The sequence below is a fragment of the Dromaius novaehollandiae genome, chromosome 4 (genome assembly GCF_036370855.1).
Source record: "Dromaius novaehollandiae isolate bDroNov1 chromosome 4, bDroNov1.hap1, whole genome shotgun sequence".
In the NCBI taxonomy this organism is placed as follows: Eukaryota; Metazoa; Chordata; class Aves; order Casuariiformes; family Dromaiidae; genus Dromaius; species Dromaius novaehollandiae.
Window position 1 is genome coordinate 72,520,977 of NC_088101.1, and position 16,148 is coordinate 72,537,124.

Below are 16,148 nucleotides of genomic sequence, written 5' to 3' on the forward strand. Positions count from 1 at the left end.
GCCTGAAGAACCCCGACGCCTTCCCGTCTGCCCTCCCGCTCCTGCACGCTCCCTCCGTCCCCCTCTCGTTCTTCCCTCCCCTCACACTCCGCGCTTGTCCCCGGGGGCTTTGGGGAGGTTTTAGTCCTCGGGAATTTGTGTTAACGCGGTGCCTCTCCCGCCTCCCGCCGCCCCTGAGGGGAGCGGGGCGCCGCCCTCCCCGCGCAACGGTCGCGCCGCGCGCGCGGCCGCGCGCCGCCTCCGCCTTAAAGGGGCCGCTGCGGCCGGCCCCGAGCGGCGCCCCGGCCGGGCTCGCCCGCCGCCTGCCCTCGCCGCCGCCGCGTGCTCTGAGCTGGCGGCCGCCCGCCCGGCGAGGCCCAGCCGCCGTTGTGCGCAGCCCGCGGCCTCTGCGGCGGGCGGAAGGCTGTTCTTCTCCGAAGGAGAGGTTGGGCGAGGCCAGCCCGGCGGCGAGGCGGTGGGAGAGGTTCCCCTAACCCGCATGCGCTCCTCAAAGAGCGGGAGTTTTATGCTAATCTGGTGGAAAAATGTGTAAGTAATGAAGGATTGGAAGTGTGTGTATATTTTTACTTGCTAACCTCTGCTGTGAGAGCACTGTGCTTTAACAGCCATCCCAAATGATGAGGGGGCAGTGGAGCCCTCTTTTTTGTGAGTTGTTGGTAACTTAATTGGGAAACTTGGAATTCATTTTCTTTTTGTTCTTCCTCTTTTAAGGTAATTGAGGTGGAATCAGCATAAGTAAAAATTTACAGGTTCCTTTGATATTTTAAATGATTTACCAGATGTGCCTCAGCCCAGGTGAGAGATGTGGGAGTTTTAAATGTTGAGTGCTAATTGTACAGCAGCCCAGTACTTCAGAAATCTGAACAGAAAACTCCCTGTTTATTGCGGTGGCTCTTTCTCCCCATTCAGATGTGCATCTTGCCCAAGTTCCTAGTTAGTAGAAGTTACACTATTATTAGGCTAAAAGATGTTTTGAAATGGAAAACAGTTGATGAGTAAATGTTTTAATTCATTGTGAAGTATAAAGAAAGTGTCAAAGATGTGTCTTTGGTCTCGCATTAGAACTTAAGGTCTCATCTGCCCTTTTTTTGCAGAATGTTATTGGGAAAGCAGTTGGCCTCTATTCTGCAAACACCTGAATATGTAAGTAGCTTTTTGGAATAGGGAATATTCTTGAGCCCATTGGGGACTGAGTAAAATTATGTATTTGTAAGGCTGGAAACTTCTGACATAGTTTCCAAGGAGGAAAACCTGACTGAGAGAGGAATGACTTCTGCTCAGATGTTACATAAAGTTGTTTTAAATGTTCTTAGTTTGATATTGCATCCGTTAAGGCACATATATGCTTAAAAGAGACAGCTAAAACTGTTTTGTTCAAGCTGTCGTGTAATCCATGCCCAAAGAATTGTTACCCTCTTGTCCTGTTGGAAGGATGTGTCTAATGGAGGCCTTGCAGAGATCTGGTACTATTGCATATTTTTTTTTCATGATTTTGGACTAAAGAATATGATTATTAAAGTTGCAGATATAACCAAGTTGGGAGGGATTGCATGCACTTTGAAGGACAGTAAATAAAAATATCTTTAAATAATAAAATTATATTGGCAAATGAGATAAATAGCCAGAAAAATAGGATGAAAATCAATAGGGGTGTGTGCAAAGCACTAGATTTAAATAGGAATAAAACCTTAAAAGTATATGAAGTGCTGATAACAGTTCTGCAAAAGAGGATTCAGAGTTTTTTTTTTTTTTTTTTTAAATCAGAAACAGTATGAGTCAGCAATGTCATACCGTGAAGAAAGCAAACATCATACTGGGATATATAAACAGGAGTCTCATATGCAAGACGCATGAAGTAATACTTCCACTCTGCTCGGTACTCATAAGGCCTCAACCAAAGTACTGTATCCAGCTTTTGGCACAACACTTCAAGAAAGTGGAGAGGGGCCAAAGGAAAGCAACAAGAATAATCAGAAGCCTAGAAAAGACAACCCAGGGAAAGACTGAAAGAAGAAGAGTTGTTTAGTCTACAGAGGAGAAGTCTGAGTGAAGACATTCTAACAGCTTTCAAATATGTGAAAGACTGCTGTAAAGAGGAGGTTATAAACTGTTCTCTGTGGTCACTGTGCATAATAAAATAATAGTTTAAAATTCAGTTGGGGTATTTAGAAAGGGTTTCTCATTTGTCTGTAAGGATAGAAAAAATCTCAGATTGCTTAGGAAAACTGTGAAATCTATCTGGTGGCTTTTAGGAGAAGGTTAGACAAACAGTTGTCAAAAATATTTGAGGTGTGACTCATCATGGTAAAAAGGGAAAAGAGACTGGACTAGGTGTGACGCCTCACACAGTCTTCACCTGTCAGCAGATCACCTTTGCCTGGAGGCCTCTAGATTAACAATGTAACTGAGGATGCTGGAGGATAAGTGGGACAGTATGAAATAATGTGATCAGTGATTTGAACTAACATAGCTTACCTCTGTATGGCATTATGGTTGGAACTGCACTGGTAGGTAGTAACCCCAATCTAGTCTCTATTCAGTGCTTTTCTGCTAACTTACTTGGGCACCTGTAGCTCCCTACAAATAAATAAAGAAAAAGTTTTCAAGGCTGTGGCTGCTGAATCGTGTGGGAATTTTGCACAGCAAGGTGGTGTGAGAGAAGTGTAATTAGATAAATGCAGGATTTTGTGATACTGTATGAACTATTCAACCAAAACTATGTAGACTACGAGATGATACAGATCACTCAAGACAATACATGGACACTTGCTTGGTAGGCAGTATTTCATTTATTCATGAGCAATAATCTCTTGGGGAAAGACTTGTCATTATTCCCTATGACATGCAATAAGTAAACACCACAGAGCAGCCTTCAGCTTTCCAGGACTGCCTGTACCAGGCCACTAATGAGAATTAAACACAACAGTCTCCAAAACCTTTTAAGGTGTGAATCAAGCTGAGTGTTCAGCGGGAGGCAATGGAACGATTTGCAGACTTTTTGCAGCCCGCAAGGTGCGGGCACGCCGGAGCTAGGCTTATTTCCTAGCGCGCTTCCCGGCGAGCGGGGCTCGGGGGTGCCCGCAGCAGACGCGGGCACCGCGTCGCCCCAGCCCCTTCTCCGGGCGGCTCACGGACCACGCGAGCCCCGGGAAGGCCCGGCCGCAGCCCCGGGGCACTCTGCGGCGCATGGGCGGTCAGGGCCGGCCCTCCGCTGCCCGGGCGAGGCCACCGCCGGCCCTTCCCTCCCTCGGCTGCCCCGGGGAGGAGCCGCCTCTCCCCGCGCCCCGGCCACCCCGGCCCTGCCGCAGCCCAAGGCGACCTCGTCCCGCCCCGCCCCGCCCCGCCCCGCCGACCGGGAGGCGCGGCCAAGCTCATGTCCCCGCCCCCTAGGCGGGGCGAGCACCCGAGGCCACGCCCCCGACCGACACCGCCTCCCCTCGCCAGAGGTGGCGCTCGTTGCGCCGCCGCCCCTGCGACCTCTGACCTCTACGTTGCTTAGTTACCGCGCGGGGCGTCAATCGGGGGCTCAACCACCGCCGCTCGTATTGGCGAGCCGGGCTAAACCATTCGCCGGAAATCTGTGGGGGGGAGTAAGGGCATAGCGGGTGCCCCCTGCGTGCTTGCGGAGCGAGTGTCAGGCTTGTTGCTCTAGCTCCCGCCCTCGAGCTACCCTCTCCCCTCCTCTCCGGTCTCTCGTTGGTTTCGCCCCGAGCGGGCCTTAGCGACGGCGGGCGCGCTGGAGGAAGATGGCGGCTCCGGCCTCTGCGCCGCTGCCGACTCCGTGACCGCGGCGCTCGCTCGTTTTCCCCATCCCCTCCGCGCTCCCGCGCCCCGTCCCTCCCGGCTTCCCCGCGCCTCTTCTCCTTCCCCGCCGGGGGCGTAGGGACCATGTCGGATTCGGAGGAGGAGGAGAGTCCGGACCGCCAGCTCAAGCTAGCGTTGTTGGGGGACGGCACCTCTGGCAAGGTCAGTGCCGGCCCCCCGGCGGCGCCCCGCTCCTCTCCCGCCTCGTCCTTCCCCCGAGCGCCCCCCTCGCTCTCCCGCTGCGCTCCCTGGCCGCTAAGGAGGGAGCAGCCCGCAGCGTTTCGAGGCTGCGTCGCTGTCGCGATAGCAGCCGCCGTGACGGACCCCGGCCGGCGCTTCCCCTCCCGCCGCGCCGCGCCTCCCCCGCAGCCTCCGCCGCGCGCGTGGGGCGGCGGAGCGGCGCAGGCCCGGGACGGGTCCCTCCCGCTGTGGGCTGCGGGCAGGTGCGGGCTCCTCGCCGGGAGCTGAGCTGTGGCGCCGCGTGTCTGCCCGAAGCAGCTTCCGCCGGGGCTGCCCCGGCACTCGGCAGCGAAACCCTCTAACAGCGTTTCCGTAGCCTCCTGGCACCTGATGAGGTGACCCCTAAGCCAGCAAATAGACTGATAACTAGTTCAATCCAATTTTCTTGAGTCTCTCGATAAAATGAGCGGCTGACAACGTAGTTAGCGTGATACTGCTTGGTACCGGGTTTCGCGCTGATGCCCGGCCTTGAGTGGGCTGCGGACGTGGTTCTGGCAATGCATAATCGCAGCTCTGGGGCTGCCAGCACCGCCCGAAGCCCCGGCGGCCGCCGGTGCGCGGGGAGGGCCGGGGCGGCGGCGAGCACGGGAGTCAGCTGCTCCCGCCCAAAACGGGCGGTGCAGGAGTCGCTGACGTTGCTCTTCGCGTTATCTCTTCATTTAGGTTTCGGAGTTAAGGATGTACTGAGATGGGTAAAACAGCTTACGTTTGTGCGAGCTACTGTTCCAGGGTTTGGAAAGACACTTCCGGGTTAAATCAGTCTTGGTCTGCGATTTTTTTTAGGAGTATCTCTTTTTCTATGTGAAATCAGTGTAGTTAAGTACTATTCATAAATTATGGTTTATTAGTCTGTGAGTGCGGTTCATACTTACCTTTTTACAAGATATTGGGAAATTTGGGAATATGTAGATCAAATAAGGCAAAACAGAGGCCACTTTGTCATCTATGGAAATAATCACTGATATTTGCTAGACATATGTGTTAGCAATTTACCTGTTGCTATATGTAGTCTGAATCCTTTTATGAGATGCATCTGAAAATATTAATTTTTATCATATTTTAGGAATACAGCTTTTCATTGTCACTAACTTTTGAAAATGCAGAGAGGCAGGAGGTCTGCTTTACTTACAGTTCAGGTGAAAAATAGAAATATTCTTAGAGGTGGTTTAAAATGGTGGTTTAAAAAACTGCTTGCCATTAATAAAAGTAAACTCTTAGTGAAAGTATGTGCATGGCTTTGTTCACTTACTTACACAGAGTTTTATGCTAAAACAAAAAGCTGTTTCTGACTCTAATGATTTTACATGCAGCCTGAAGTGATACTGCTTTCATGCGAGTCCGTAGATGGACAGTTTTGAGTGACTGTGTGGTGAGAGCATAACAAATGCACAGGATTGACAGCTGGAGTGCTGCTTTCATGGGTAACTTTCCCCATGAGTTTTCCATTCAAAATGAGGAATCCTTTCGCTACTGCTGTTCAGCACCTTGTGGCAAGACCTCTCACCAAACATGGTTTTTCAAGCATTCTTGAGTTTTGATGTATATTGCTGCTGGTTCCTACCTCTCACATGGGAGCTGCCATTCACTGAATCTCCTGCTGGGTCTAGGAATCCTGTGATTCAAGTACAGCTTATTTTGCATAAGCAGTAGTTATGTTATGGTGGGCTGCTTTTCCTCTTATCCCCCCTAGATGATGCTGTAATAGAGGCTTCTTCCAGCCATCTTGCTGACCTAGCAGCAAGCAGTTGTAATACCAGATTTGTAGTAAAATCTGGTAAAAATAAGAAAGTGGTTTGGTTTTGGTATGAGAAGGATAAGAGCACCTCTGAAGAGCTATTTCAAGCACCTCTGAAGACTAAATTACTGAGGTTCCTCTCCTGTGTTGGTCTCATTCTGCTTACTTGTTGAAACGTGTATGTCTATATGTTTTCAACTGTAGTCTCTCTCGCATCTGTTTCACACCTAGTCTTTACTGTGGAAGGTGTTGTTTTTTCTCTTCCTCTGTCACTGGAATTGCTGGACAGGAAGAATGTAGGATATAGTGGGAGATACCTCTGAAATGCTGCGTCTCGTGTTCAGTGTGAAATTTCCACATTTGACTTAGTTCCATAGATTTTTCCTTTTAATATGTTCCCTCTCAGCTATCAAGAGCTGTCTGGTCTTCAGTTCTCCAGATACATAATGTCCTTGTGTCAGTTGACTGAAGATGATAACTTGCATTTATTTTCTTCATCCAATATCACACATTATTTAGAAGCAATGTGATTCAGGTCCTGGAACTGTTGGTAGCAGTTTAAAAACAAATCAGCGTTGGTTCAAGCTGAGGACAATGTTTATGTTTCCACTGGCTAGGAATTACTCTGTTCATGAGGCAAGGGAGGGATGTTGTGCTTCTATTCATTTGTTCTATGGTGGCTGAATGAATAATTGAATACTTAGAGCTTTAAGGGAAGGAATAAGCACTGCTAGAGTAAGGTCTAAGGGGAGGAGAGTTGACAGGGCAGAAAGCATGAGAGGAGTGTGGCACAGAGAGTCTGAAAGAGTATTACAGTAAAACAGTCATGAAATAAGCTGTTGAAAAAGAAAAATTAAGGAGCATGAGCTATGTTAATAAAACAATACTAGAAAAGGATTTAAAGTAGACAAAAACTAGGAAAACAATCTGAAAAGAAATCTGAAATTGGCTATGGGGACAGTGTGAGACAAAAATAAGCAGCTATTATTAATTGTTTTTTTTCCTGAATATTGATTACTAGAAGGAACATAGATGTGTAAGGCTGCTGTGTGTATATAGGTCTTAAATCAGCTTTCTTGCCCCACTTTTCCTGAGCTAAAATATGTTTTTCATTACAATAAATCAGCAGCACTGGTATGGATTGAAAAAAATGATGTTATAATCCATGTATTTCTGCTCTTGCTATACAGAGGTTGTCTTATTATTAAAGTATATGGCGATGTTGATTTGAACTGGAACCATTCTGTTTTGCTGCTGTTGGGGGTGGGAGGGGAACTTTGGGCCTCTGAAAGTGAATCTTGGAGCTATTCACAGGAAAGGAGGTCCTGAAAAACAGACACGTGGAAGGAGAAAAGCAGTTGCAGTTCTGTCTTTCTGCCACCCATTGCAAATGGAGACTAAAGTAGGGTAGCTGCAACACATTGCCTTTGCCTTCTCCTCCTGCCATCGGATGTTGAAAATGATACATATAGTGCCCAATCTGATGTGGGAGTTTGTGGGAATTGATATACAGACTGTAATAGCTGAGTGGTGCCACTTCCTCTTGGATTTTTGAGGATACCAGGTTTTTTTAAAACAGTATGCTGATCCTGGATCTTGTTATACTTGGTCTCAAAATGTTAGAAATGTTTACTAATTGTTGCCATTGTTTAGTCTTGTAAATGGGAAACAGTGTCCTGTGCAGATTGACCTATATGAGTATTTCTTCCTAGATTAATGTCTAATTTCAGCCTTGATAACTTCCCCTTTTTTGGTAAGTAGAGGTGGAATGGAAAGACATTAGCTTCATGTGGTGGGACTATTTCCTTTGTTTTCAAAATATTATCTACTTTTTTTTTAATCAGAGAGCTGTATAGTTTTCCTCCCCTGTCCTGCACCATAAAGCTGGGCTGTTCTCAGTGAGAAGTTCTCTACGTTGAACGATTATGTTTTTTTGGTAATAGTTATTGCATTTCCTTCATTTAGCTAGCATTTCTTTTCATTTTGTCTGTCTTAAGTTTTTTCCTAGTAGGGATAGCTCATGGTTGAGGGGTCAGTGTTGCCGTGCTTGGAGAATGGCTTTGGCATTTTAGAAGGGAGTGAGAGAAGGGACAGATGTATGTTGCTTTTCGGAAAGTGGTAATGAATTCTCAATAGACGGGTGAAGCTGGTACATGAATGGGAATTTGTGGTTCCAGGACTATGTCCTTTTGTGCTATGTACATTGACTTTTAGTTTCTCTCTTTTATATTATGCTTTGGCATCTCTTTCTGAAAGCTTTCTTCCATAGGATTTTACTCAAAGAACTATCTTTGACAGGGTTTTCTCTGTGAGTTCCCACATTTTCCTGGTGAGTAAAAAGTGTCAGAGCTGGCTGTCATTACTTTTGCTTTGTGACTTCTCTGCTACTATTTAATAAATATTTTTGCTTTCCTTTTCTATTTACTTATGTAGTCATTTAGCAATAGCTTGTCAGCAAAGTTTATACAGTGAGTTGATGACATTGAAAAATATAAGCAAGAAATTCTCTTTCTTGCCTTACCCTTGAGGTTTAATTGCATCTTTGTTTATCTTTAAAACAACCCCCCAAATATCCCTTTATAGTTAGAACACAGTGTTTTGTATATACTTGACTGCTGTCTTGATTGCTGTTTGTTAGTACCCAGTGAACTTTTTTTTGCCCTAAAAGAGGGGGTGGGGTTTGCAAGACCAAGATTCAAAAATGCATTGTTATTTGGAAGAGCATGTAAGCATTTGCTTTAAAGCTTTTAAAACAAATGTCTGAATCTATCAAATTAGGTCTAATGGAAAGTCTACTATGACAGTTGGTACTCTGGTTGTCTTAGACACGTCAAAGGATAAGGCCTTGTTGAAATTATTATCCTCTGATCGCTAGATTAGTGGCTGAAACTTTGAATTGAGAATGATCTTTCTAAAAACAGTCGCTGATCATTTATTTATTTGTGAAGCTAGAGTTGCATTAAACGATTATTTAACTTTTATTATTTTTTACATTGATCCTACCCATCATAGCTTTACAAGCAAAACTGTTGTGCAGAATCTTTTATGGGAAGCATGGCAGAGAACAATTTCAGGATTGAAGGGAGAATTGGCATTGTAAAAGTACCTGAATATGCACTGGGATAACTTCTCCGTTTCCTGTTGTGGCGAAGTTTGAACTGTTGCTCTTAGTATTTTGTGGATAAATGCTTGTTCTGTGAATAAATAGAGGACTGCAGTCTGGTAATCCAACACCTTTCGTGAGCACTAACATTCACTAGAAAAAAAATGAAAAAGGAGTTAGTCAATGATTTTCTGCTATAAATTCCTTTGCATTCAGGAGCACAGTAGAGAAAACTATTTAAGAGAACTTTGCCATGCCGTTGATCACTTGTTGCTCATATTGGTTGGCTGTTAATTGAATGTATGTTGTTTATTTTTACTAACACCCCTAGAAGCCTTCAGGGAATATTGTGTGTCACAGAGTGATAAAGCTAATATTTACTGAGCCCTTAAAACAAGAAGGGAGTGGTTGCTTACTTAATGGGGATCTAAATTAATGTGTTGGAGAATATAGAATATTATGATATAGTCAGATGATATTTTAATTTGTACTCTGGATGCTATTTACTTTAATGAAAAGGAAAATTGTGAAGAAAAGGCTCTTAGGTATTTCTGCAATGTTCTTATTCTTATCAACATCATTTAGGGTCATGACAGTTTTAAAATAATGTCTTTATAATTCTGAAGTTCTAATGATTGAGATTAAAAAGTCAGTGATACTGAGTTTTTAGGGGTACAGGCCAAATTTGTATTGAATTTTATTTTGCACGTCATTAGTATTGCAGTCACATAGCTGCAGTTAGAAGAATCTTCTTACGATTCATCCTGTGTGGTTCTCAGCCTTTCCACAGCAATATAAATAAATACGCATACTCATACTATTTCTAGTTTACCTGCTTTTTCATTTATTTATTTATTTTTAATCCTCTCAGGGCTTGAGTTCAATGAAGTAAATGAAAATGTTGCCGTAGTCTGATTTTTGGATTACTTACTAAACATATCTTCTCATCTCAAAATACCTGTTGTTATATGACAGTGATAGGAACACAAATGTGATACAAGCAAGAAAACAGTAAATCTTGTTATTTACTTCACAGGTAATTTTATGTTTGAATAAATGTTTGCCTATTCATACTAGAGCTTTAATGCTGGAGCTCTCGTGGTCATGTTTACATGCAGAAAAGGAGTAAGTTGCGTTTTTATTCTGTATACTTATACATATTACTAGCATAATTTAGATCTTTGTTATAGCAGTTCTATTAAAAGAACTTGCCTAGTCTCACTTTTCAGAACTACTGGCATTATTTTACTATAGCATATTTAACTAAATGTGCTCTAACAGCATTTTCTAATAACCGTTGATGTGACTTACCTCTTCAGGTCTTGATGAACTGAAAGTTGATGAAAAACTCCTTTTTGCTAATTTTGAGTTTTCTTGGGCAGCATGGGGGTTTTGTGAAGTTATTTTTTTTTCCTGCATAAATAAACTTATCCCGGTTTTATTTTTTGCAATTACCTTGTTTTCATATTTTCAGATGTGATGTTAACAAGAGATTTGTGTTTGCCTCTAATTTAGTGTAGGATACATGTTTATCTACATGGCATTCACATTTAATTTTTTTTTTTTTAGACAATATAAACAGTACAAATCGTTTGTAATTGCACTTCTCTTTTTGTCTTTTTTAACTTTAGATTGTGGGGCTTTTTTTTTTTTTTTTTTTTTTTTTTTTTGCCTTGCATGGAGAGATTAAATTACTAGTGAAAGAATTGAAATACCATGCTTCGTTACTTTATGTAAATTAGTTATGCATCCTTTTAGTGGTAGTAGTAAAAGTAGTGTTCTGTAGTAAAAGTAGTGTTCTGTAGTAAAAGCTGATATTCTTTGTTAGGCCAACAGTGTATTGATCTACTTTCATAAAGCCACAAAATACAAATTTAAGAAATAAATTTCCAAAGTTCTTTTTAGAGGAGTGGTTTTGCAAATATACATTCTTAACATGAGTTCAGTCTTTTCTGTGTACTGGTTTGCAGGCTTTGTTCCCATCTTAGACTTCATGTAATCCCTGATCCTGAAACTGTCATGTACAGTGGCAGGAATCCTGCAACACTTTGGAGCCCCTGTGGGACTCTGCCCTATGGAGGTGTCTGTTCCTTTGCAGAATGTTGGTTTGGGATCGTGATGTTCTGTGCCCGGGATGGGACCTTGTTTTGAAAATGAGCACTTTTTAAAAAGTTTTTAAAAATAGTAAGCTCTTCAGGTATGGATAGTGTCACTTAGGTTTGTGTCAGGTAGCACATACTAATGGTATTTCATTCAAATCTGTGTAATATTCTGTAATTTGGATATCACACTATCTTTGAAATATAATGGAAACGTGTGCCTTGCTTCTTTTTGCATACGTTAGTAGATTTTGCCACCTCCTTTATTTTGTTGAAGCTGGCTGGAATGCTTGCCAATACAAATCCGCAAACACTATCAGCATGCATTGATTTAACAAGTGCTTAACTATATTAAATGTTTCTGGTTTCATATCAAGCTTTTGGCCTTTTAAAATGTCAACTTAATTTGATGCTGTTCTGTTTTAGACATCCTTAGCCACACGTTTTGCCCAAGAAACTTTTGGAAAACAGTACAAACAAACTGTAGGACTGGACTTCTTCTTGAAAAGGATAACGTTGCCAGGTAAGAGAATAAAAAAAACCTATCACTGAAAGGTTGGGCAGCAGTAAGACTTGCAAAAACTTAGTCTTCAAGGTAAAGTACACTAAGTAAGCTTACTGCAGTGCTTTTTATGACAAAGTAAATTAGGTTATTAAGAGAAAATTTTTTTAGTATGTTCTTACCAGATGACAAAGGGTTATACATTTGCAACTTTTATATTTCGGTGTTTTTACTAAAGTACTTAATTCAAGTAAGAGCAGTGTTAGCTATATTCATAACTTAAGCATACTGTTTGTCCACATGGGTAATGTAACATGTAACAAAGAAATAGAACTTTAAATATATTCATTGAAAAAATATATCTTTTTTGAAAGAAACAATTTTTAAATAAAATACACAACTGGCATTTGGGTTGTGTAGAGAAGGATAATGTAGCTATGGAATCACAGTGCTCTAATATGTGAATGCTGTTTTATGCAAGGCAGCATGAAATTGCTGGCATTTAATAGACCACTAAAATTTAGGGTCCCTCGGCACTCATAAAAATACAGTTTGAGCATTCAAGATGTTTCTTTTCACAACGGCAAAGAAACTATTTAGATGCCAGTTGCGGCACACTGCATGGAAAATGCAAAGAAATAATTAAAAAAGAATAGCTGCTGCTAGAAGTTTGTTTCTGAACAATTGGGAGTTTAAAGTGAGGTTTTTTTTTTTTTTTCATTGATCTGTGGTTGCTCAATTTGTAAGCATGGAAATATTTCATGGTTGCTCAATTTGTAAGCATGATAGCATTTCATTAAAGCAATTTACTCTGGTTTCAGAAACCAGAGCTGGAAAACATGTTTAATAATTAAAGTTGTAGTGAGGTTTGATAAAGTTGATGCAAATTCTGTCTTTTTTGGGGGGGATGCAAAACTGGAAATTAAATATTTTAGCTATAACCTGAAGTCTTAAGAAAATATGCTAAGGTTTTTGAACTTATTTTGTTAAGTTGATATTACTAATTTCTTGGTTATGCTTATATTTTTTTTCCTAAGTGAAACCAAATGCAGGAAGACTCTGAAAAGATTATTCTGTTTTTTGACTTGGACATTTCACTGTGTCTCTTCGATCTGGTGAGAGATGAAATACCAAACTTCAGTGCTTATTTCACCATAAAACCAACAGAATAATTTTTTTTATTGTTCTTCTTCCTCCTCCTAAAAATATCAGTATGTAGAACACTTACAGCAGTATTTGAAAGTGAAATGTGTACACAAATCATGCAGTGTGCATGCTGAGAACTTTTATTTTTGCAAGGTTTTTTTCCAGCTGTTAAGCATACAGAAGCTATTAGTACATTATTGGGATTCTAAATGTCTTGTTGCGTAGAAAATTTGGAAAAGCATCAACTTCTGACCCATTCATATTTTATTCTGTTCTAGTTTGTTTTGTGGCAAAATCAGAATATAGATGAAAATAGCCCTAAAACAACGAAAAGGTCTGCATCTATTTTCCTCATTTATCATTAACAAAATAGTAACATTCGTGCAGTGTGTTCATATTCAGGAAGAAGCATTTTTTTTCTATGGATTCTCATTAGGTCTTTGCTTATGCTTGTATATACATTTGGGTAGATAGACTTTGTGTGTTTTATGGGAAAGCTGGAGTGGTGGTGGTGGGGAGTGAGAGGGAGGGAAGAGAACAAGAAGGGGGGATAAAGTTCCTAAGTAACGCTTTCCATGCCAGTACTTAAGTAAATGGATTTTTCTGACTTCTTGATTAGTTCTGGGTTTGCAAAGTTGCTATGTTTACTTGAAAGGTTAATTCATGCCACCGAACAGAGATCATGATGTATCAGTAGAAAAAATAGTCTTGATTTCTATTATGTAGTAGGAGGATTGGCAGATAACTATTATTACAGTATTTTAAATTGTTTTTTTCTTTTAAATGTAAGCAAACATTTCAGAAGTTAAAATTATCAATTTTAAGAATTGCATAGAAATTTACATTAGGATGTACATTAGAAATAGGTTTGAACTTGTCAAATTACTGGTTTTATTTATTTTTTTCATAAAAGCGCTATTTGTCTTCAGATATTTTAGTAACTGATGCTGTTTTGCTGTGGGGGGAAAAACATTTTATTTGGTGAAACAATATGGTTTAATACAAACAGTAAGTCCTTTGACTGATTTAATTGTGAACAATATGACATTTAGTGTTCAACTGCTTACAGATTATCTTCATGCAGTTTGTATTTGAAAAAAAATACTTTGAACAAATCAATTTCAGTATATTTTGTGATTCTATATGTTGTATAGTCTGGATGCAACCACTGTGCAGACTTCGCTGTTTAAAATAGTGTACCTGTTATTCAGAGGTTGGGCGGATAGAGATTCTTGGGAGCCATAGTCAAAATACTTTTAGGAAGGTTGTGGATGCAGTTCAGTAAACAGAGTTCTTCTGTGAAAAGGATTTCTTTAAAGTCTTCGGTACAAGAAGCAGGCAGTCATGTGTTTAGTTCTATCTTGACTGACTGTGCGGTGCTTTGCGTAAGGTTAACCAATGTACCAAGCATACTTTTACAGGGTCACTGTTGAATCAGCCTGGTGGCTTCAGTTCAGGCCAGAAACAATCCAGATACCTGCACAGTGTTTCCACGCTTATTTTAACTTCTCACTTGTATGTGTTTCCTACGGAGTAAGGAAGTGCTTACATTTTCTTGTTCCTTATCAGTGTCTTGGATACTATTTTTCTGGGATTCTTCAATTATTGTTTATTGGTATGCTAACTTTGTTTCTAAGAACTGTCTTATTTCATGCATAGGTACTGCTTGTTTTAATAATGTTCTCCAGTTCATTTTTCTTCTAAATCTGTCGACAAATAGAGGATTTGAGACTTTTTGCAGAAAATACTGCTTCATGGATTACTATCATAGTTGTTAATTAAAGACTTGTTACACAAATTTTCTGTTTTTTTTTTCCTTCTGTCAGAGTGATCCTAGCATCATTCCCCTCCCTCCACCCTGAGAAAATGGCAAAAATGATGGTTTTTTTTCCACTATAGATGATCAGCATGATTTTCACTAGCTACTGGGGTCTTAATTAAGAGTCATTTAAGCTTAAATGAACCTCCCAGCTTTTTTTCCCTGCCTTTTTCTTCTGGCGTTAGTAGAAAAAAAGTAAGTAATTAATAAACATAGATTTTAAGATGAGGAGTCACTGCTAGATCATTTAACCTCATGTAATAAAGTTTCTCAGGTAATTTCATACATTTATCCAGGTAGTAAGCCCAGTATGTTGTGCATGGTTACTACTCTGGGGGAGGGAGTGGGGGAGAAGTGAGAGACTTATTAAAGCATTGTAACACAGAATTAGGCATCTGAAAAATGTTGAATTTGAAAGCTATAATATTTATAAAGCTTGTTTCCACATAGCTGGTATGAATGATGTGGTAAGTTTCCTGTAGAATGCATACAAACAAGTTAGATGTAGGATACTGCAGCATGGTGGGCTTTTGAGTATATTTAGTTTGTTTACCCACTGAAGAAGCTTAGGCATTTCAGCATGCAGAGTGCATTCATGAGTTTATTCATACTAGATGATTTATAGTCATCTTAGTGGAAGACTTACCTGCGTTGTTTGCAGTCACTTATGTTCTAAGCTTTAAAAGAATTGATTAATAAATAGTGGATTCATTGTCAAAACAAATAAGCTTCTTGTTCTGTGAGAGGTTAAATTTACTGAACAGGGGTGTTTATGATGTGTTTACTAAGCTCTGTATAGAATTCTTTATCTTCTAATATTTGATAAAACTCAATTTAGCTTAAAAAGTATTCTGAATAGAATGTCTGATTTCATCACTGTGTATTTGAGACCAAAGTACCAATTTAGGAATAAGCACTTCTAATGTGAATAAAACAAGATGCATCATAAAAATGTAATGTGGTTATACTTCATACCACAAGTAGCATATATTCAGCTGTATAGTTGTGATTTATTATTTATATTCATTGACTGCCAGGATGTATTTCCATGGAGCGCACTCACTTGCATAACTGCAATGCACAAGGCAGTCGGCTATAAATTGATGGCTGAATACATCACATTGTGTAAAGTAAGGTTATTCATAACATAAAATAAATAGATTGATTTAAGAGCAAATCTTTCTTAGCAACCTATAGTAATATTTTATTTTGTTTCACTTTTCTCTTGAATATTGTGATGTGGAGTTTTTTGATATGTACATATATATGTGGTGTGTGTGCGTATTTATCTGGGAATAAAATACATAGGCAGTTGTAGTCTTTTTTTTTTTTTTTTTTTTCTTTCTTTCCCCTTCTTGTAAGTACAGAGAATTGTTACTAACCTGTGAATTGTATACAGGTTAGAAAAATTTTCATCAGACCCTACTGTGTTAGACTCTGGTACTTCCAGGTAACTGGCATAGCTTTGAAAACTGTTTTGACCATGCAAAATGAGTCAAATGATACTTTCTGATATATTCGTAGGGGTATAGTGACACAGGTTGCTGTGTGCCTGTGTTTGGTCTGTGAGTTTCTGTGTTGCTAGCTTGCAGAGTATCTTGCAGGATATTAAATATCCTACAGTAGTTACACTGATTTTTTTCTTGGAGGATAAAATTCTTGGAGGATGAAATTGTGTAAATCAAGTCAAACTTGGTTGC

The 16,148-nt window shown here is 40.6% G+C and overlaps 1 protein-coding gene and 1 long non-coding RNA gene across 5 annotated transcripts in view; both read left to right on the forward strand.

Annotated features, from left to right (window-relative positions):
* The first annotated feature begins 207 nt into the window (after window positions 1-207).
* On the forward strand, window positions 208-2,609 carry LOC112996524 (uncharacterized). Its single transcript, XR_003262470.2, has 3 exons — window positions 208-528; window positions 1,095-1,143; window positions 1,765-2,609. It is a non-coding gene; the product is annotated as an uncharacterized LOC112996524 (long non-coding RNA).
* An 898-nt stretch (window positions 2,610-3,507) lies between these two features.
* Window positions 3,508-16,148, forward strand: part of RAB28 (RAB28, member RAS oncogene family) — a 65,187-nt gene continuing 52,546 nt past the window's right edge. The window contains exons 1-2 of one of the 4 annotated variants that reach the window (XM_026122010.2): window positions 3,508-3,966; window positions 11,408-11,504. In XM_026122010.2, coding sequence (XP_025977795.1) covers window positions 3,889-3,966; window positions 11,408-11,504 — 175 coding nt within the window. In that variant the 5' untranslated portion in view covers window positions 3,508-3,888. Of the gene's footprint in view, window positions 3,967-11,407; window positions 11,505-12,907; window positions 12,964-16,148 lie in introns of those variants that run through there. The other 3 variants (XM_026122012.2, XM_026122011.2, XM_026122013.2) reach the window with 3 other exon arrangements.